The 23,342-nt window shown below is 40.7% G+C and overlaps 1 protein-coding gene across 1 annotated transcript in view; it reads right to left on the reverse strand.

Annotated features, from left to right (window-relative positions):
- CACNA2D3 (calcium voltage-gated channel auxiliary subunit alpha2delta 3) overlaps positions 1–23,342 on the reverse strand; it is a 776,451-nt gene that overhangs the window by 69,449 nt on the left and 683,660 nt on the right. The window contains exons 28-29 of the mRNA XM_074344645.1: positions 7,433–7,494; positions 6,406–6,450 (exon numbers count right to left, since the gene is read on the reverse strand). Of these exons, the coding sequence (XP_074200746.1) occupies positions 6,406–6,450; positions 7,433–7,494 (107 nt within the window). The remainder of the gene's footprint in view (positions 1–6,405; positions 6,451–7,432; positions 7,495–23,342) is intronic.

Below are 23,342 nucleotides of genomic sequence, written 5' to 3' on the forward strand. Positions count from 1 at the left end.
AACTTATAACTTGGAAAACCAAGCTGAGGAGGAGAAGGAGGCAGCTATAGGAGGACACCAACTCACACACTGCTGTCACACTGTCAAGTAGGGATTATCTTCTTCCAAGAGGAGAAACTGAGGCTCATCCACGTTAGCTTCCTCAAGGCCATACAGTGAAGCAAGCAGGACATGAATCCAGTACTTTGTGACTCCAAAGCCCACACTCCGTCTACTGGCCAACTCCCTCCACCTTCCCAGTGACATGACATAGTTAGGGTCCCAGGGTCTTGCCTGTTCATGGAAGGCTTTTCTTGTTTGAAAAAAAAGCAACTCCTTAGCATACGTATAGCTAAGGACAGATCTCATCTACCACATGTTATAACAAATGACAGAAAAATCAGCCAGATCAGTCAATGCACCAGGTGCCTGGGGGTTATTATTATGGCTAAAAACAAGCAAAAACAACATGATTGGTGTTTTGCAGCAGTTTAGTCAAGTGGTGTTGACCCCCCAATTGTAGGTTCCTGGGCTCTCCAAACACACAATTCTAAAGTTAATACCTGAAACCAAGAGATTTAGCCAGAAACAGCCAAGGGGGATTTTCTGTACTGCCCCATCACTTGCTAAGGAACAATCGATGGAAGAAAAATAAAAGCCCATTATAGGCTAGAATCTAAAAATACACTTAATGGGCTACTCATTTTGGTCAGTTCAGTCTACCTCCTCCCAGTTGTTTATGGGAAGAGGAATAGGAGGGCTGGTCAAGGCTCTCAAGGACTATACACTTAAGCTTCCAATTCCTCCAAAGGTGTGTCACATTCTTCTCCAGCAGAGTGGGTAAGCTCTCCTGGGCACGGGCTGGGGAATAGCAGTTACTTCTTATATACTGAGTAGCAGCTGGCACTTACTTCTTGGACCATGCTTCCATTTAACATTTTTAAAATTCACTTTTTCCCAATTAAGTTAGGATTCCATGACAGGAACTTGGTGGCAGAGAAGAGACAGTACTGTACTTGTTTGTGGGTAAGTTGGAATTTCAAGGTTACACTGATGAGAAAAAGACGTGGCCACTCTGTCAAATGAAAAACAGATACTGCCAACATTGTGATTTACAAATTACTGAGAAAATCAGGTCAGAAGCGAGGATGCCGTGTCACCGTTGTAGACCTGGGTCCCTTAATCTGAAAGATGTCATTTAATTTTCATTATAGGCAATACTGTTATGTTAGGTAAATTCTGTCACAATGACTTCCTAAGCAGACCTCCATGACAACCCCTTGGATTAAATTACTGGGAAGTACGGTGGAGTGAAGTAAGCCTACCAGAGTTAGGTGAGCAAAGTATTGGGTTATCAAACAGTCAGAACAGAATTAGCCAGATTTCAGTCTGACCAACTGTTTTCTCTCTGTCTCTTTACAATAAAGAATATTCAACTGCCTTCTGCATATTCCCCCACCCCCACCCTGCTGTAAGAGGAAATGGAGATTTTTTTTTCAGCTTTCTCTCACTATGCTACTTTTGCCCCAAATTAAGCCAAATGTCTCAGAAGGTGTCTGCCCATCACCCTGTCCCAAGGGTAGATGGACAGGCTGAAGGGCTTGAGGAAACCAGGAGCTCTAAGTTTTGACAGATATTGTAAGCATCCATTCTACAGCCACCTTGGACGAGACATCTAGACGAAGTTGTTTGAAAAATGCAGAGATAAAGACAGAGAGGGTAAGAGAAGTTGCCTTAAAAAAAAAAAAGAAAAGAAAAAGACATCTTTCTTCAACTGTCTAATGACTCCATATTGCTCTGAGAAGTCCAGTTCTAGGTCACAAAGGCAGACCGGGTAGATAACTGAAGTCAGAGCCCCAAAACAGGCCACAGGAATTGGACAGTCACAGTAAGGAAAGCTGGGGAGGAAGGGTACTTGGGGTGACAAACACAGCACTGGAGCTTGCATTAACTGGAAGGTGGGTTAGCCCTGAGGCGAAGATACTAGCTTGAAAATCAGAGACTTTGACATTTGCTATCAGTATGACCTTGAGTAAAGTCTTTTAACACTCCCAGTCTCGGTTTCCTTATCTGAATGATGGAGACAGACTATTTCCTAGAGTTGAAGAGAAGATTAAGCAGGAGGGAGTGCAAAGTGCTGAGCACAGGTCAAGGCACATAATGAGTCCCTAAAGAACTTGTGCTTATGTCTATTCAGCAAATGATGTTTATCAGCCACCTACTATGTGCCCTCTTTGTAACTATCCTAATGCTGCAAACTGAGTTTTTCAGAAAGGGAAGTTGCTGCATAGCTCATAGTAAGAGATTGTGGAGGCGAGTCGGCTGAGCTGCACTGCTTTTTGTTCTGCCTTCCGTTTCAAGGGGATGCCTTTTGTTTCAGTTAGCCCAGTATTGTACTGCCAGTTGTTTTCATTTGTGGAGAGAGAGAAAGGGAGAAGCCTGGGTTCTTACATCTGAGGGTGGGGCTGAGTCTCTGCAACTTGGATGCACAAACATGCCATTTCTTAGTACCTTTTCTCCAGGTCTCCCCTCTGCTCCATAATACTTCATTTGTAGAACAGACTGACCCTTACTCCACATCACTTGATGTATCTTTTCAACATAGGTCAAATATCAGATCAAAATACAGTTGACACTTAAACAATATGGGTTTGAACTGCGTATGTCCACCTACAATGAGATGTTTTTCAATAGTAAATGCTACAGTACTACATGATAGCCAGTTGGCTGAACCTGTGGATACGGAATACTGCATACAGAGGAACTTGTGTAGGAGGGCTGACTACAAGCTATACGCGGATTTTTCAAGTGTGCAGAGAGTGGGAGCCTCTATGCCCCACGTTATTCAAGGTTCAACCGTACCTGTCTTTAGAAAAATGTATTGCAAAGTGGTCATTTTGGAGGTAGGATTCACTTGTTTCCTTGTTCTCAATAGCTTTTCCAATGACCCTCAACCCTCTCACTGGCTGGGCTGGGTGGCCCCAGAGAGGGAAGTACCTGGATACTTGAATCTAGCTCTTCTTCCAGCTGTGTCATACTTTCAAATTCCAGAGGAAATGCTACAAGGCCTTACAAAGTCTAGTCATGATTATTAATCTCTGTTTAGTTGGAGTAAGTGAGGTGGTAGCTGAATCTGAATATGAGTTTTCATCCACTCAATGCTCTCACACCTCCTTCAAATGCCTTAGTAGGAAAGAAAGTTCTCTCCTCCACTCTTTGCAAAATACTGGTGCTCTCATCAGGAGATGGTGGCTGTTGGAGAGGTGAGTGGGAGAAGAGAGTGAGAGGTGTGAGAAGACAGTGCTCATGGGTCAGACTGAGGCCAAAGGTGGGCGTGCCTTCCTTCTCCCCTTCCACCTGAACACCAAACACGACTCCATAGACAATAGCCCTCGGCCATCACAGCACCTGCATGTGGTACTCTTTGCCTGGAGAGCTGTGCTCATGTTCAGACATTTTCTTAAATGTCATCTCCTTCTCCATTTTTAGTTGACTTAATTGTTGTCTCCTGAGGGAAGCCTGCCCTGCCCAACCCCATGTTACTTTAATTCACAGCTCTTCTCAAGGTTGATAATCACAAATGCTTATTTTCCCTGCTAACCAGTTAGCTCCTGGAGGACATGGGCCATTTCAGACTCTGCTTCCCAGTGACTTCCCAGGGGTCAGAGGTACCGGGCATGTAAGAAGGGTTCAGTTAATGTGTTGAAGGAATGAGTGAGTGAGTGGATGAGATGCTTCCTCTCACGCTCTTAAGTTAACATTAACCATGGGTAGAATGGAGCTCCTTAAGGTTCTCAGTCAGGCTCATGGCCAGGCCCTCCAGTCACAAGGCTCAGGCACTGCCTGGGCCAACCAAAGATGTATCTCTACAAGCCAGGAAGACATCTGGTCACTCCAACTCCACCCATCATCCCAGGGCATTCTTGCCAAGGCCCAGAAAGTCCATTGTTGGGGGGAGCAGAGGAGCTGGAGAGGGTCCAAGGCAAAGCGTGTCTGATAAATCTGTAGGAGCTGGGCCAGGTCTTCAGTACAAGAGAAGCCAGAAACATGTGAACTTAATGAGCCCCCACAGCTGTTTTTAATGAGGACCTGATCACTTGAGGGCAGTTGGGGGAGTGGAGGTACATGGTCTCAAAGACTTAATTAAAACGTATGAAGGGGGAATGACACATGGAAAGAGTCTGCTGAAAAGATGGAAAGGGGTCTGGCTTTTCCATTTAAAACTTTGTCAACTGGTTGCCTGAAGCCAAAACTTAGAATCAAAATGGGAAATGAATGATAGTTTCAAAGTGCAAAATGAGGACATTTGAGCATCAGATCAAGTTCGGAAACTTGAGAAAGTTCCATGCTTAATTTTCAAAGTATGTCAACCTTTAAAATGATATTTGAATGGGAGTTCATCCCAATGGCTGCTAAAGGAGATCATTAGTAGTGAGGAAAGCATCCTACCTTGTGCTTACAATGCCCAGGGGAAACTGTCATTGCCTAAAGTGTATATGCCATTGCTATCTGAGGTTTTAGGTTCAAGTGAACCACTACTCTAAAAGAAGTATGTGTCTGCAGACATTTTTGTTTGATAGCTAATGGAGTTTATGTTTGATAGTTTATGGAGTGTTTACCATTTGCCAGGAGCTGTACCATATAGTTTCCATATATTATCTCATTCATCTTCACCACTACTCTGTAAGGTAGGTGTTTCTACCCCCATTGTATAGTTGAAGAAACTAAGGCACAGGAGGTTCAGCTTATTACTGTCAGAGTCACAATTTGAAGTTATTCAAACTCCATAGCCTGCACCTTTAGCCACCTAGACCACCTGTGAAATCAGTCACCAAATGACTAGTATATATTTTATGCTTCTAGCTCTAAGTGTGGATCCATTTCCACTTATTTTTATCTGTGAGGATGCACAGAGGTAGTGTGGGTTGTAGGAAGATTACTGCCTCTGGCTTTATTCATTAAATTGTTTAACCAACTATTTATCTTCAATTAAACCAACCAACCAACTAGTAACCAACCAATCAACCAACCAGCTATCCAAAACACCATCCATCCAGTCACCCAACTAACCAACCCACTGTCCTCAGTTCCTTTACCATAAATTAGGATTAGTAATTAGTACAAGTGAAGGACTTAACACAGGGCCTTGTGACACTGATTAATCAGTATTACTACTGAACTGCATTGTCTTGAGCTGAGTGCCCCAATATGACAATGAATGACTCAGACAGAGGAGAGGTCTGAAGCCATTTGACTATCCTATGAATGACATCCTCAAACTTACTGAAGGGGTATTGATCATAAAAATCACAGGGCACTCTTTCCTAAGGGAAAATTATTTCCAATCTGATTGTCAGAAAAGGTAGGGCTTTTGTTGAAAAGCTGATTGGCTTGTACTCTTTCAATAGTGACTTATACTGCAACTAAGATTTTTTTTCTTTTTTTAAGCTGGCAGCCAGGTCTTTGGGGACCTAGGATTTTGTGTTTTAGCTTCATCCTGGACTCCCTTTTATGTTTCTCTATTTGTTTTTCCTTCTCTTTGGAAATATACTTCTAATCTATGTTTTCTGTGTTGAAATTATGTTTCATTAGGATTTCCTTCATCCTTGTGGTAACCAGAAGGAAGTAAGTATGTGATCATTTATAAGTTCCAGTTCACGTATTGACTAATGGCTTGGCTGACTCACAGAAAGGCCACCTGAGCCAAAGTGAAAGCCTACCACACATCTGCTGGATCCAAAATACGGGGTAGCAGGAACATGGGTCTGAATGCCGTAAAAACTTAAATCTGATAAACGGACTTAGAGCAGTGGTGCGTCTTTTTTCTTCTATCGCTCATGTGCGGGATTCAAATTCCTCCTCCCAAGACTGAGAGAGAGGGAGAGACATAAGGAGAAAGGAAAACGGGAGGGAAAGGGGGTTGTAGGAAGGAGGCACTATGCTAGAATGCCACATTCTGAGTTTTCAACTCCTAGATTTTCAGCTTGTTTATTACATGAAACTATGCAAGTCCCTTATTTTCTATGATCCTCAGTTTGCCCCACTGCAAAATGGGACATTCATTCCTATCCATTTCACTGGGTGGTTACAAAGATGAAGAGATACCACATGGGGAAAAAACTTTGAGAGTTGTAATGTGAGCTTCAAATGACAGTAATTTGTATCGTTTTCTATAAAATTCCAAAATCCCAATAGTGCTGTTCTTGGGACATTTCAATCACATTTCTCTAGCTTTCATAGACTATCTGATTGGGGGAAGAGAGGAAAAAAAAGAAACAAAGCAAATGTCCTTGCGTTTTTAAGAGATTGGTCCAGAGCAATCTGTTAGACTTGGCTCTGTGAGACATTTCCTCCTGTGAGAAAGCACCCTCTGTCATCCCCACCCTCTGTGGCCAGGGCAGACAGAGTGCCAGGAGGCCATCATACCTCATCATCGCAGCTGATAGAGCATTTGCCATCCAGAGAGGCGCACTGTGGGGTGGAGGGAAAACAAGAAACCATGTTATTGGGACATACTAGTGTCTGCTATGGCTGCCACTTAGTTACTCAAGGACCGGCTATCAAAGTCCTAGCATGTTACGCAAATACCAAATTTCATCCAAAAAGAAGGCTCCAGGGTGAATCTGCTCACCCTCTCTAGGAATAGTATCAGCTCCAAAGAGTAATATAAGAGGCAATATGGGGGGGAACCTAGCTCATTTACATTTTCTGTTGTTTATTCTATGGTGTCATTCAATGTTGGTATCTTTTTAAGATCACAAATATTTGAGCAACAAGAAATACAGTTACGTATTTATTTAGTTTTAAATTAACCCCCAGTGACTTTTTAAAGAACTCCTGTCTTAGTATATAGTCTCCTAAAGTATGTTCATTTAAGAAATTATATACCATTCCAACATTTGAATTGGATAAGTGGAGGCAACTTACATGTTGCCATTTCTGCTGAAATACTGAACAAATATCACTGAGATTACTTAGCACAGAGAGCATAGTGCAAGAAAGAATGTTCCCACATTATCCAAGTCAGAGAAGCCCTGTGGCCAAAGAAGGCAGATGTATGCTTAGTCTAACCTAATTATACAAGAGTCTTCAAAAATGCAATAAGGAGATTCGCAAATAAATAACTGGCCATCACAAGATTAGAAAAGAGCCACTATGAAAATTCACATAAGTCCTCAATACTTAGAAGAAAAACTTCTCTTTTAGAAGGTCACTGTCTTGATTTCACAATTAAAACTGTTTGCAGGGGCGAATTCCCTGCTTCCCCAGCTTGTGGTGTCTAACGTGCTGTCAGCTCTTTATTTCGCAGTGACATGAAAGGTAATCTGAGCAGACCAGCAGTTCATTTTATAAACATTCTTTGGAATTCTGGCACTTTTAGGCTCCACGTACCCAAATTTGAACACCTATATAATAAAGTCACTAATACTTAAATATGCTGATTATAACTTACCTGTCTGCTGGCAGTCCAGAACTTTCTTTGGAAAAATTCAAGTTTCATCTGAATGCCTACAGCTGGGACAAATTATAAATAAAACAAGGCATTAGAGATTTCTTTACACAATTACTGAAGATTATCATTGAAAATTATCTGTCATGGCAAGAAGCTGAAGTAAGCATATAAGAACACTCAAAAACTAAATTTACAGCTCCCCTCCCCCTGGCCGCGCCGCGCCTCACGGCCTGGAGCGGCTGCCGCTGCCTTCTGCCCGCGCGACACGAGGCTGTGGTGCGCTCCGCAGCGCGTGCTCCTACCCACCACGCGAGGCCTTCTGCTGTCTCCTTCGCTGCAAGTGGCGCCTCCTCCAGGCCCCAGCACACAGAGCCAACCCCGTGGCCACCAATCCCAAGGCCACCGTTGCCTCCACCCGGACTGACGCAAGTTTACAAACGCCAAGTCCTGCGTCTCCCTAGAAGCACTTCCCCCTCCCCCTCGTCCCCTCTGCTGAGCAGTACTATCCACTTCCGGGGTAGGGAGCCTGGACGGGCGGGGGCGGCAGGAAGCGGGATGAGGCTAAGGGCACAGCAAGGGAGTGCAGCTGGTGAGTGAGCGGTCGGGTGCAAGGAAGGACGGGAAGAGGGAGGACTGACGGTACGGCACCTGCGCCTTGGTGCCGGCTATCCCAGCGGCCACCTTGGTTGAGGGCAGGAATGAGGGACCTTGAAATATTGGTGCACTGAGTATTCATTTTTTTAAAAAACTGCAAGGGAACAAAACCACAACTGACTGCTAAACAACCATAAAAACAAAAACAAAAACAAAAACAAAAACAAAAAAAACAAAAAACCTAGCGAAAAAGATCTTCAACTGGAAACATAAAGAAGGAACCTCAGTGGGACAGTAAGGGTGTGCTCACGATATAATCAAGCCCCATACCCTGGGGGTGGGTGACTCACAAGCTGAAGAATAATTAAGTCCCAGAGGACCTCCCACATGAGTGAAAGTTCTGAGTCCCACATTAGGCTCCCCAGCCTGGGGTTCTGCCACTGGAAGGAGGAGACTCCAGAACATCTGGTTCTGAAGGCTAGCAGGGCTTAACTCCAGGAGCCCCAAGGGACTGGGGGAAATAAAGATTTCATTCTCTTGGGAAATGCACACAGAATTTTGAACGTGCCAGGTCCAAGGGCAGAGGCAGTGACTTCATAGGAACCTGGGCAAGACCTGTCTGCTGGTTTTGGAAAATCTCCTGGGGAGGTAGGAGATAGCTGTGACTCACCCAGGGGACATAAAAGAGGATGTTCAGGAAGTGTTCATCTATATAAGCTTTCCTGGAGATTGACATCTTGCTTGGGTCATTTGTACCAAACCCTAGCCCCACCCAACAACCTGTAGGCTTAAGTGCTGGGAAGCCTCAGGCTGAACAACATACTGGGTGGGAACACAGCCCCACCCATCAGCAGACTTCCCAAGCCCTCTGGACACACCCCTAGATATGGCTCTACCCACTTGAGGACCAGGACCTAGCTCCACCCAGCAGTGGGCAAGCACCAACTCCTCCTGCCAAGAAACCTGCATAAGCTTTTAGTCCAGCCTCATCCTCCAAGGCAAAGATACCAGAAATAAGAAAACAACAACCCCAAAGCTTGAGGAAGGAATCCATAAGCACAGGCCAGACTCTACCCTGGAACCAGCTGGACTCTGACCCTTGGATGACAAGATAGGAGTGTACTACTGGGACACATAGGACGTCTCCCACAGAGGGCCACTTCTCCAAGGTCAAGAAACGTTAACTAACCCATCTAAAAATACAAACAGAAAGATAGACAATATGAGGTGGCAGAGGAATATCTTCCAGGCCAAGGCATAAGATAAAATCCCAGAAGAAGACATAAATGATGAGGAGATAGGCAATCTATCCGAGAAAGAGTTTATGATGGTGAAGATGTTCATAGAACTCAGGAGGAGTATACATGCACAGAGGGATGTTTTTAGCAAAAAGTTAAAAAATATAAAGAATGCCCAATAAGAGGTGAAGAATAAAAATGACTGAAATGAATAATATGCTAGAAGGAACCAAGAATAGACCAAATGAAGCAGAAGAACGGGTCAATGAGCCAGAAGACAGATTAGTGGAAATCACTACCTCAGAAAAGAAAAAAGAATGAAAAGAAATGAGCATAGTTAAAAAAAAAAAAAAAAAAAAAACTCTGGGACAACATGAAGTGCACTAATATTCACATTATAGGGGTCCCAGAAAGAGAAGAGAGAGAGAAAGGACCTGAGAAAATATCAGAAGAGATAATAGCCAAAAACTTACCTAACTTGGAAAAGGAAACAGTTCCCCAAGTCCAGGAAGCACAGAGAGTTCCACACAGGATTAACCCACAGAGGAATACACTGAGGCACATAGTAATCAAACTGACAAAACTTAAGGATAAGGAGAAGATATTAAAATCAGCAAGAGAAAAGCAACAAATAACATACAAGGGAACTCCCATAAAGTTACCAGCTGATTTTTCAGCAGAAACTCCACAGGCCAGAAGAGAATGGCATGATATATTCAAAGTGATGAAAGGGAAAAACTTGTAACCAAGAATACTCTATCCAGCAAGGCTTTTGTTCATATTTGATGGAGAAATAAAAAGCTTCACAGATAAACAAAAGCTAAAAGAATTCAGCACCACCAACCCAGCTTTACAACAAATGTTAAAGGAACTTTTCTAGTCATCAAACCACGAGAAAAGAGAACAAAAAGAAGAAAGAGAGAAAAAAAAAAGACCTACAAAAACACACCTACAACAATTTTCTAAATGGCAATAAGAACATACATATTGATAATTACCTTAAATGTAAATGGATTAAATGCTCTAACCAAAAGACAAAGACTGGCTAAATGGATACAAAAACAAGACCATATATATGCTGTCTACAAGAGACCCACTTCAGCGCTAGAGACACAGGCAGGCTGAAAGTGAAGGGATAGAAAAGAATATTTCATACAAATAGAAGCCAAAAGAAAGCTGGAATGACAACACTTACATCAGATAAAATAGATCTTAAAATAAAGACTGTTACAAGAGACAAAAAAGAACACTACATAATGCTCAAGGGATCAATCCAAGAAGAAGATATAACAATTGTAAATATATATGCACCCAACATAGGAGCACCTCAATATATAAGGCAATTGTTAACAGACATAAAAGTAGTAATCAACAATAACACAATAATAGTCAGGGACCATAACACCCAACTTATATCAATGGACAGATCATTCAGACAGAAAATCACTAAGGACATACAGGCCCTAAATGACACATTGGACCAGATGGACTTAACTAACATCTATAGAGCATTCCATCCAAAAGCAACAGAATACATTCTTCTCAAGTGCACATGGAACATTCTCCAGAATCAATCACATGCTGGGCCACAAAGCAAGCCTCAGTAAATTTGAGAACACCGAAATCATACCAAGCATTTTCTGACCACAATGCTATAATGTTGGAAATCAACTACAAGAAAAAAAAAAAAACTGCAAAAACTGCAAACACATGGAGGCTAAACAATGTGCTACTAAACAACCAATGGATTGCTGAAGAAATCAAAGAGGAAATAAAGAAATACTTTGAGACAAATGAAAATGAAAACACAATGATCCAAAAGCTCAGGGACACAGCAAAAGCAGTTCTAAGAGGCAAGTTTATAGCAATACAAGCCTACCTTAGGAAACAAGAAAAATCTCAAAAAAATAACCTAACTTTACACTTAAAGCAGCTAGAGAAAGAAGAACAGACAAAAGCCAAAGTTAGCAGAAGAAAAGAAACCATAAAGGTCAGAGCAGAAATAAATGAAACAGAGACTAAAAAATAAAAGATCAATGAAACTAAAAGCTGGTTCTTTATAAAGATAAACAAAACTGATAAACCTTTAGTCAGACTCATCAAGAAAAAAAGAGAGGGCCCAAATTAATAAAATCAGAAATTAAATGAAGAAGTCTTAACTAATACCATGGAAGTACAAGGGATCATAAGAGACTACTATGAGCAACTATACACCAACAGAAAGGACAACCTAGAAGAATTGGACAATTTCTTAGAAAGGTACAATTTTCCAAGACTGAATCGGGAAGAAATAGAAAATATGAATAGATCAATTACCAGTACTGAAGTTGAATCAGTAATTTAAAAATTCCCAACAAACAAAAATCTAGGACCAGATGGCTTCACAGGCAAATTCTACCAAACATTTAGAGAAGAGTTAACACCTATCCTTCTGAAACTATTCAAAAAAATTGCAGAGGAAGGAACACTTCTGAACTCATTCTATGAGGCCACCATCACCCTGATACCAAAACTAGGCAAAGATATCACACAAAAAAAGAAAATTATAGGCCAATATCATTTATGAATATAGATGCAAAAATCCTCAACAAAATACTAGCAAATCAACTCCAACAAATCATTAGAAGGATCATACACCATGATCAAGTGGGATTTATCCCAGGGATATAAGGATTTTTCAATATCTGCAAATTAATCAATGTGATACATCATATTAACAAATTGAAGAACAAAAACCATATGATCATCTCGATGGATGCAGAAAAATATTTCAGTAAAATTCAACATCCATTTATGATAAAAACTCTCCAGAAAGTGGGCATAGAGGGAACATACGTCAACATAATAAAGGACATATATGACAAACCCACAGATAACATCATACTAAATGATGAAAAGCTGAAAGCATTCCCTCTAAGATCAGGAACAAGACAAGAATGCCCACCCTTGCCACTTTTATTCAACATAGTTTTGGAGTCCTAGCCATAGCAATCAAGGAAGAAAAAGAAATAAATGGGATCCTAATTGGAAAAGAAGAAGTAAAACTGTGACTATTCATGGATGACATGATAATGTACATAGAAAACCCTAAAGAAGTGACCAGAAAATGACTAGAGCTCATCAATGAATTTGGTAAAGTTGCAGGATACAAAATTAAAATACAGAGATCAGTTGTATTTCTATACACTAACAATGAAATAGCAGAAAAAGAAATTAAGTAAACAATCCCACTTATCATCACACCAAAAAGAATAAAATACCTGGGAATAAGCCTACCCAAGGAGGCAAAGCACCTGTACTCCAAAAACTATAAGACACTGATGAAAGAAATTGAAGACAACATAAACAGATGGAAAGATACGCAATGTTCTTGGATTGGAAGAATCAATATTGTTTAAATGGCCATAATACCCAAGGCAATATACAGATTCAGTGCAATCCCTATCAAATTACCAATGACATTTTTCACAGAGCCGAAACAAAAAAAAAAAAAATGTTAAAAAATTGTATGGGATCACAAAAGACTCCAGATAGCCAAAACATACTTGAAAATGGACAATGGAACTGGGGGAATCACACTCCATGACTTCAGACAATACTACAAAGCTACAGTAATCAAAACAGTATTGTAATGGCACAAAAACAGACACATAGATCAATGGAACAGTATACAAAGTTCAGAAATAAAGCCACACACTTATGGTCAATTAATCTATGACAAAGGAGGCAAGACTATACAATGGAGAAGAGACAGTCTCTTTAAAAAGTGGTGCTGGGAAAACTGGACAGCTACCTGTAAAAGACTGAAATTAGAACATTCTCTAACACTATATACAAAAATAAACTCAAAATGGATTAAAGACTATATTTAAGACCAGATACTACAAAACCCCTAGAGGAAAACATAGGCAAAAACACTCTTTGACATAAATCACAGCAATATTTTTATCAAACCAGCACCTAGAGTAATGGAAATAAAAGCAAACATAAACAAATGGGATCTAATTAAACTTAAAAGCTTTTGCACAGCTAAGGATACCATCAACAAAACAAAAAGAAAGCCTACAGAATGAGAGAAAATATTTGCAAATGATGTGACTGACAAGGGACTCATTTCCAAAATACCAAAATATACAAACAGCTCATACAGCTTAGTATCAAAAAAACAAACAACCCAATCAAAAAATGGGCAGCAGACATAAATAGATATCTCTCCTAAGAAGACATCCAGATGGCCAACAGTCACATGAAAAGATGCTCAACATCACTGATTGCTAGAGAAATGCAAATCAAAACTACAATGAGCTATCACTTCATACCAGTCAGAATGGCCATCATTAAAAAGTCCACAAATGATAAATGCTGGAGAGGGTGTGGAGAAAAAAGCAACCCTCCTACACTGTTGGTGGGAGTGTAAATTGGTGCAGGTACTATGGAGGACAGTATAGAGGTTCCTCTAAAAACTAAAAATAAAGTTACCATATGATCCAGCAATCCCACTCCTGGGCATATATACAGAGGAAAATATAATTCAAAAAGACACATACACCCTAATGTTCATAGCAGCACTATTTATAATAGCCAAGACATGGAAACAACCTAAATGTCCATTGACAGCTGACTGGATAAAGAAAAAGTGGTATGTGTATACACACACACACACACACACACACACACACACACACACACACACACACACACACACACTGGAATACTACTTAGCCATAAAAAAGTAATGCCATTCACAAGAGCATGGATGGACCTGGAGATTGTCATTCATGGCTCGTTGGAGAGAAGTTACTTGTTTCTAAAATTCATACACTTGTGGTCATCCCCCTCCCCAGCAAGGCTGAAAACAGGAAGGGAAATAAAAAGGGTATTCAGAAGATCACTGTTTCTTCAGAGTAGCTGTTTCTGTTATTATTGCATGAACTTGCATGCCTAAAATGTGTACTCTGCATGTGTTTTTGAGATACAAAATTTGAAAAGTACTTGTCATGAGGCTGGTATTTGGAAGTGAGTCACTTTGCCATGATGTGACTTAGTTTAACAGGCCCCCAGTATCCACATCTCAATGATCTTCTCTCCCCAGGAACTCTGGTGGAAGTATATAGTCCTTTGCTTGTCTGTGGAAAGCTCCCTAAAGCAACAGTGAATGATGCTACTTCTAGTGAGAGGAAAAGTATCAAAATGGAAGAGGCTAAGAAAATGACTTGAAACTTTGGGAAGTAAAATTAGGTGGAACCTCAGAACTGTGCCATGAACAAGCTCACAATATTTCTCTCCATGAAGCCAAGGCAACGTAACTCTTGAAATCATTTTAGAAAGTGCTCAAGTCAGGCCAAAAAGCTCATCAGATGGTGAGAAAACTTTAGAGGAGATGGAAAGAAAGAATGAGACTGTGCTGGAAACACTGTACTCCCCAACGGACACCTTTTACCCCAGGGCAGTTTTGTAAACTTCAGTTCATGGCCCACAACCTCCTCAAATTTTGCCATATCTGCATACTACTAGTATTGTTATTCAACTTTTTCACACTTTTTTTTTCCTTTTACTGAAATATCTACAGTAACTTCAACCTAAGTAATAATATCCATCCAAAGATATACACAATTACCAAAAAAAAAAAAAAAAAGTTCACACATACACTCTAGGATAAGACTAGAGCTAAGCATGGCTGCAATATGCAGAATGGAAGTCTCTGAAATGTACCATTTCATCACTTGGGTTCATCCTGCTCTGCCCTAAGTATCCTCCATCCTCTGGACCATAAAGTCCCCCAGGCAGGGACCTGTTCTTGCTGCCCACAGGATCCCTGCCTCCAGCAAAGTGCCAAGCACAGAGACAATCCATTGGTAAATGCTTGCTTTTTTAGAAAAAACTGTTCAGGTGATGGTATAGTTGATTGAAAGCTAGCTAGCTAGATTGATAGAAGAGTAATATCAGAGTGAATTATGATCATACCCAAATAAAGTAAAGGTTTTTCAGTGGCAGTTCTCAAGAAAAAGTTCTGATGCCTGGTGCCTTCCTTCTCCACACCAAAACCATTTAAATCAGAATTTCTAGGAGTGGAGTCTAGGCGTGGGTATGTTTAAAAAGCACCCCAGGTGATTTGCATGTGAAGCTGGGGTTGAGCACTGCTGCTCCACAGGTCTTACTATAGATGTAAGTTGGCTGTGAAGGACCTACCACAATATGGGACATTTGGTCAGACTACAGCATGAGCTGCTCTTCCTAGGGCTGGAGAAAATTTCAGCGAATACCTAAAGGAAGCTGATTTTGGAAACTGAGAGCTGTTTACTGCAGTTTCAAATGAATCTTGTCTTCCAAAATGTCTGATGAGCCATATCCCTGTTGAAGATGAGTCAAGTAAGGAATCTGTAGACCAGGGTGCTGCCTAGGTTTTTGCTCTGATCCACCAGTAGGCAGAGCTGAAAGCCTGCCCTGGACTTAAGAAGGGGCTTGGTGCAAGTATCTGGGGTTCTATTAAAGACAAGAAGGGGTGGAGAAAGCTGACTTCAGAGCAGAGGGCCTCAAAATTGTTGTAACATTCAGTCCCTGGTATTCTAATAGGAGGGAGAAAAACTAGTTTCCCTCTCTTCCTCTGTGTATGTCTCTGCAGGCCAAGGTCAGTAGCTATGGCAAGCTTCAAGATTCAATAGGATAAAGGCAGAGGATTCGGATTCCCCGAGTCACCTTACAGTGTCCTTTCCATGGTGTTTCTAGTCCCAGCAACCCAGAGCTGCCCCTGGCCCACCCAACATCTTCTGAGTTCCCTGTCATTGACCCATGCCCTATCTGAGCACCCCTCCCATTCTCTGATGGAGGCCCCATTTCCACCTCTCTAATGAAGCTAGCTGCTCCCTCCTGGGTGTTTATCCATCTCACATACTTGCAGCCTGCTATCATCTTCTCCTTTCAGTCTGTACCCCAGCTCCTCAGAGTGCTTTAATCTTTCCTCATGAGTCAGTCCCTCCATCCCATTAATCATGTGGGCTGCTTCTCTCTGATCTCCCTCCAGCAGGCTGCATCCTCTCCCTGGTCCTGATGCCCTAAACTATACACTGCTTCCCTCACTCCTCACTTACTCCCTGTCTGGGCCATGAGGTCGATGCCAAAGGGCTCCCAGACAGTCTTGACTATAATGGATCTGCTCAGTTCTGTTCTGGCTGTGTTTTTGCTGCCCATGCCTCCTCCAGCAACTCTGGCCAATGGCTTCCCACATCTGGGTTTGTAGTGTGTTCACCTACAAGTTAATATGCTCTTCTGTGATTAAAGATTCACAACCCCACTGGAGGGTCAACTTTATGATCAGTTGCTCAGTGGCCTTTTCTATGCTGAGTACTAAGGGGAATGAGACCCACACTCCTTCAGAGTCTAGTTGGAGAGTAGCCACATAGTAAAAGCACATCAGAGGCTTAAAAAGAGAACTGTGGAGCAGAGGTGATGGGGTGTACTTGGCCTGGGGGACTTGGCAAGAGTTTCATATAAGGTAAGGTATGGAGATACGACTTGTAGGAAAGTAAGAACAGAGGAAAGATGGGAATCCAAGTGCAGAAATAGCACAGGCAAAAGGATGAAGCCTTTTAAAAGACCATAGTGTCTTCTGAGGCTTGAAAGAAGAAGAGTGGGTGACATGGTTGTGCAGACTGAAAGTCTTGAATGTCAGGCCAACACACCTAAAGAGTGTCTTGCAGGCCAGGAGTTGGCCCAAGGGCCAAACCCAGCCTCTTTTTTTGTCAATAAAGTTTTATTGGAAGTAAATCACTCTTATTTGTTTACATACTGTCTGGTACAAGGGCAACGTTGAGTAGTTGCAACAGAGGCTAAATAGCCCACAAAGACTAAAATACTATTTGGCCCTTTAAGGAAAAAGTTTGCTGACATTTGCTTTAGGATCTGAGAAGCCACTAAGATCTCAAAGAGAAGTGGGAAGACCTCAGATCTATATTTTAGAAAGTCCACAATGAAAGACTTGAACAGAAAGTACTAGGGAAATGGCCTGAACAGAGGGAGACAGGAGAATGAGATGAGTTAGGCAGCCACAGCCATTTGGTGCATTTGGCTAATTATCTCTTAGGCACAAAATGATTTAAAACAAAACAAAACAAAGCAAAAACCCTCAAAAAACCAGAATAAAAATTCCCCTCCACAAACAAACAAACAAAAAATGCTGAAGGGCATGCTATGGCCAATTCTATTCAGAATAACAAATGTGAGCTTCCACAAACAGAAATTTAGCTTCTTCTCACTATTTTCCTTTGCTTTGTCTCAGTTTGTTTTTCCTTTTTTCAACTTATCAGAAAAAAAAAATCATCATTACTTCAGCAAGTCCCACTCTCTTCCCCCCGACCCCCAACATATCCTAAATGGAACCTGAGATATTTGTCATGCCCATCTATTTTGTTCTTTCAACAACTTTTTAAGCCATAACAGTATATTCTGATTGAAGTCAATCTCACTAATTTAATAAGGAAAACAAGGATAGAATATGCTTTAGCAAAATCCAAGTCCCAAAGAGAATGCAGAAAATTAAAACACCATTCCTGGGGTTTGAAATTTTTTAGACAGTCCAGAAAATCATCAACATATTTCTCCCGGAGTTCACAGTGCTCCTCACTTCCATTTGATTACAAAGGCTCCCAGGTTCCCTGCTAGGAACTTTCACCACAAGGATGGAGACAGAGTCCCTCTTCCATAGCTAGTGGTTGCTTACTTACCTCTCAGGAGCAGAATAGACCCAGAAAAATATCCCTTGGATCCTTCCCAATGTGCCATTATTGCATGAGCCTCCTAGGACAATGACCCTAAGATTCTGGGATGGTCTTTGGAAACCAGCAAAACAGAAAAATCATTGCTATGAGAATTACCATCCCAAAGAGCCCCACAGCCTTTCACATGAAATATTCATGCATTTGGAGCACTGACATCTCATAATTTGGTTGGAATTATTCAGGTTACTATTCTTGTAACTCACCTCAACACTAAAAAAGGCCTGAGTACAGATTTTCAGCTCAGCAATACAGACCATAGAGCTTTCATGAAATATGTTCCTTCTAAGCTTCTTCTTTCCCCAACTTCCTAACTTCCTTCCAACCTACTTTTGCCCTCCTTCTTTACCTCCCATGTTCATCAGAAACCAGGTGCATGCTAGGTGGTGAGTGTATTGAAATGAAGACATGAGGGATGCAACAGCCAGGGATGGAGGCCTGGGGAGGGCAGTCATATCACTGAAGAGAGGATCACATTCCAGGATGCTCAGAGCTGATGGAGACACAGAGCATCATCCAAGCACCGAAACACACAGCCTGAGCCACTTCATTTGCAAAACGTCAATGATCAGTGTACTTCAGTTGGGATAGACCTGTCCGTGCTACCCATTCCCTGGAAGTGGAAGAAATGAGGATGTCTTAGGTATGGAGGATCTAGTGCAGATGGACCTGCTCACGTGAGAAGACCTGTATTTGCAAGGGGAAGTTGGTAATTAGTTTGAGAAAAACCCAAAGAAATCAATGCAATATGCTCAGTGTGGCTACCACCCCCAAGATTTATTTATTTTGCTTTATAAAATTTGAGAATACAAATTACATTTCCAGTGCTATTATATTCAAATGCATTCAAGATGAAATCATGCATGCATCTCATATCAGGTTAATAGACATGCATTCAACTGTAATCCGAGACTTGCCAAAGAACAATGTTACAAGTAAAATTAGAAATAAAATAACTTTTTTCATATTGCATTCATTTAGAAATAATTTTCTGTGGGCTTGGCCTCAACTTGCAACATACCCCTAGGAGCACAATCCGGTTTGTGAAAGAGTGCTAACCATGCCTGGCACGCAAGCTCACAAAAACACCCCTACCTCCATTTGCCCAGTCTTCCCTCCATGCGATATATTCACATATGCACAGAGAGCTCATCCAGGAGACAGAACAATCCTGCCGCCATCAATGAATTATAACCAGGAAAATTTTTACCAAAAGCACTGGTTGTGAACCCTGTTTCTAAGACGGCTGAGTGCCCTTGGGTACATCATTTCACCTCTCTGTCTCTACAAAGAGAGTCACACTGGCTCTAGCTTCTGAATAGGCCTTTTGTGGGATGGCGATAAATGATACAAAATAAAATGATGTGTATCAGAACACTCTAGAGGCTTGATAGTGTTGTCAACAGCCATGTGATGATTTGTTCCTAGAGTTTTTAATTCTTTATTCTTGTATTTCACCACCAAGTACACTTTTCATGCCAATATATTGAGGCTGAATAAAAAATTCATCACAGTAAATCCATGTTGTCCACTGCTAGCAAGGTTCTTTAAAATTTAGTGCTGGTGAATAAACACTCTACAAAATTAGTATACCTTAGAAGAGGAAAAAAGACCATGTGAGCACTGGCAAAATGAAGCAGAAAAAGGAAGGCAATGATTCTCTTTCAGCTGAGCAAGTTTGAAATGGATTTTTTCCCCTTCAGGATTAATGAAAGGTGTGCTCCACCTTCCAAACCCTATCACTCGCCCCTTTTGGAACTGTGATCATTTACACACACTCAGGACAAGGCTAAACAGATAAGCATACAGAATCAGCATAGCCGTTGTGTAGGAAGCCAATACTGTCACCATCAGCTCCATGTGCTCATCAGCCAGGATACCTGGCCACAAAGTTTCTCAACCGACTGGCTATTGCTGGCAGCACAGGGCAATTATCATTCCAGTGCTCAGGCAGAAAAACAGATCCCAGAGCTCCCCTGGGCTGGCTTGGCTCACAAACTGGAGGGTTTTTTTTTTCCCCCCTCTAATAGCTTCCAATCCATATGTAGGGATATAGTAGAAAACTGTGTCCTTATTAGAGAAAATAAAACTATAATAAGTTAATGAATAAATTACGTGCTAAGGATTTCCCTTGTATTTCATCACTTAGCTTTCTTAAAACCCAAATTCTACAAACAAATGCTGGCCATACATTATCTCAACCAGAAAATGAGCTCCTTACTGTTCATATTTCTCAAGCAGGGTAGTCGCTCTTTTTACAAGGCTGGGTTAATATCTTCCACCTTGTCCTCAGCCTCCCTCTGACAGAGTCCCTGAATTTTCATTCCTTTGCGCCCAATGGCAATGATTGCTAGCAGTGACAGTAACAAGGCCTGGCACATTTGGATTACAACTTGCCTTAATTAATGGTCAACTGTAATAGCTGTTAGCCAAGCCACATTTGTTTAAATGTTTTCTTCTGTTTGTTTTCAAAATAGTTAATTGCAAAAAGAACTAACAATGAATCTGAATGTCACTTTTTTGGAATATTTCATGATTAACTGGGGGTTTGGAAAAAGGCCACTGTCCTGGAGTGTTGAGGAAAAGATCTCTAACCTTCCTTACATCAAATTCAAGCCCATTCCAGGGGTCTGCTAACGTCCAGGATAAATGACTTACCACATGAATAACAATTTAAAACCGTAATGTGAATTATGACATAACTCATCTGTTAAATATTTCATGTGAAGATTTTAATGAATTGCATGATGGAATGTTGGACAAAAAAGACAACTGAAATCCTGGGACTAATTTGGGCGAAACTGAGAACAGGGTATCCTCGCTGAGATGAGGGGGGAGAAAAGGCAGCTGCATTTATGTCCCCCTGGGTGTCAGACTGGCAAGTCCAAAGGCTTTCTTAAAAGATTATAGGGGAGGGAGAATGATCAGCAACAACCTTTTGAAAAATATTTAGATCAAAGCCATATTTGTTTATTATAATCTCAGTAAAGCCTGAACATTAATCTCCAAGGTATGGTATTATTTCAGAAATTAGGGGGAAAAAACATTCTCACAGCAGCAGACACACCTCATATTTTAGCCTATGCAGAGTGAAGAAATACAATGATAAAAGGGGAGCAGGCATTTTAAATATAACCCCCTAGTCGACTGCATATTTCACTTCTGAAGTATTCCCTGTGGTATTGTGGTGGGGGTGGGGGGGGTAATCTTCCTTATACATGCTTTTAAGTAACAAAGAGCTACAGGATATGTCTGCGGTGAGAAAGAGGGAGGGGAAACAGGACTCATCACTCGATTGACAATGTGATAGCAGAAGATTTTCTTTGAAGACTCATAGGCACAGAGGCCTATTTTAATCTGGAACCATCCCCACCCACTGTCTGTGACTGGCTTCTGGGAATGTGTGTAGGAAGGCCTGATCCGTTCGCCTACATATTTCTTTTGTAATCACTTTGTTTTAGTCCTGTTAGAGCTTCTTGGGAGTAGTCACCTTTGGTAAAGTATAATAAATGACAATTATGAATGTTTCCTCCATTTGGATTCTAATTACTTGACAGAATCAATGTTGAAAAGAATTAGCTGGGCCGTGGAATGGAATAATAATTTTCTTTTCACCCCTGAGGTAATCTAGAAGCATTTTTCCAGACCTCATCTGAAGAAACCTATATTCCCTGAGCTTTCTGAGGCCACTGGAGCTGGCATCGAATAGTTTTTGTCAGATCATTTTATGCTCACAAAACTCTTCAAATAATATTATTTCAATAAGGTTTTCAAGCCAATACATTTTTAGAGTCAATTCCCATCCTTTCAACCTTTCAGAATAAAACATTTAAGCCTCAGGCATCATTGTATTTTAATCAAGGTTACACAAATCAATGTCCATTAAGAAAATTATAAGCTTCCAAATTATAGCTCCCCAGTTAATAATTTCTTATTAGGTCACCACCTAATAACAGTCACCAAAGAGATTATAACAAAATCAAGGGTCAGATTTCCAAACATTTCAAAACCCATAATAGAATGGTCACATATATTTGCCAAACACCTCTGAGCTGAATGTTGATGAGTGTACTTAAGGCAAAGCAGCACTAAAATATCCACATGGGAATGTAAATTGGTACAGCCACTATGGAAAACAGTATGGAAGTTTCTTAAAAAACTAAAAATAGACCTACCATATGATCCAGCAATTCCACTCCCAGGTATATATTTGGAAAAAAAAAAACACTAATTCAAAAAGTTACATGCACCCCAGTGTCCATAACAGCACTATTTATAATAGTCAAGATATAAAAACAATCCAAGTTCCCATCAACAAATGATTGGTTTAACAAAATGTGGTATACATAAGACCAAGCAATCCTACTTTCTGGGTATATATCCAGAGGGAACTCTAATGCGAAAAGATACATGCACCCCAATGTTCATAGCAGCACTATATACAACATCCAAGACAGGGAAGCAACCTAAATGTCCATTGACAGATGACTGGATAAAGAAGTTGTGGTATATTTATATAATGGAATACTACTCAGCCATAAAAAAGAGTAAAATAATGCCATTTGCAGCAATATGGCAAAATGGATGGACCTAGAGATCGTCGTTCTAAGTGAAGTAAGCCAGAAAGAGAAACAAAAATACCGTATCACTGATATGTGGAATCTTAAAAAAAATGAAAAAGACACTATGAACTTATTTACAAAACAGAAACAGACTCACATAGTAAACAATCTTATGGTTACTGGGAAAAGGGAGTAGGAAGGGATAAATTTGGGAGTTTGAGATTTACAAATGTTAGCCACTACATATAAAAATAGATGGGAAAAAAAGTGTCTTCTGTATAGCACAGGGAACTATGTTCAGTATCTTGTAATAACCGTTAATGAAAAAATGTGAAAATAAATATATGTATGTACATACATGACTGGGACATTGTGCTATACACCAGAAATTGACACATTGTAACTGACTATACTTCAATGATAAACAAACAAACAAACAAACAAACAAACAAATAAATAAATAAAGTGGCATGTAGACACACACACACACACACACACACACACACACACACACACACACACACACACACACACACACACACGATGGACTATTACTCAGCCATAAAAATGGATGAAATATTACCATTTACTGCAACATGGATGAACCTAGAGAACACCACACTAAGTGAAGGAAGTCTGACCAAGACAAATATAATATGATATCACCTATATGCACAATCTAAAAAAAGAATCTATATACAAAACAGAAACAGACATAGGAACAAACTTATGATTACCAAAGGGG

Source organism: Camelus bactrianus, chromosome 17 (genome assembly GCF_048773025.1).
Source record: "Camelus bactrianus isolate YW-2024 breed Bactrian camel chromosome 17, ASM4877302v1, whole genome shotgun sequence".
In the NCBI taxonomy this organism is placed as follows: Eukaryota; Metazoa; Chordata; class Mammalia; order Artiodactyla; family Camelidae; genus Camelus; species Camelus bactrianus.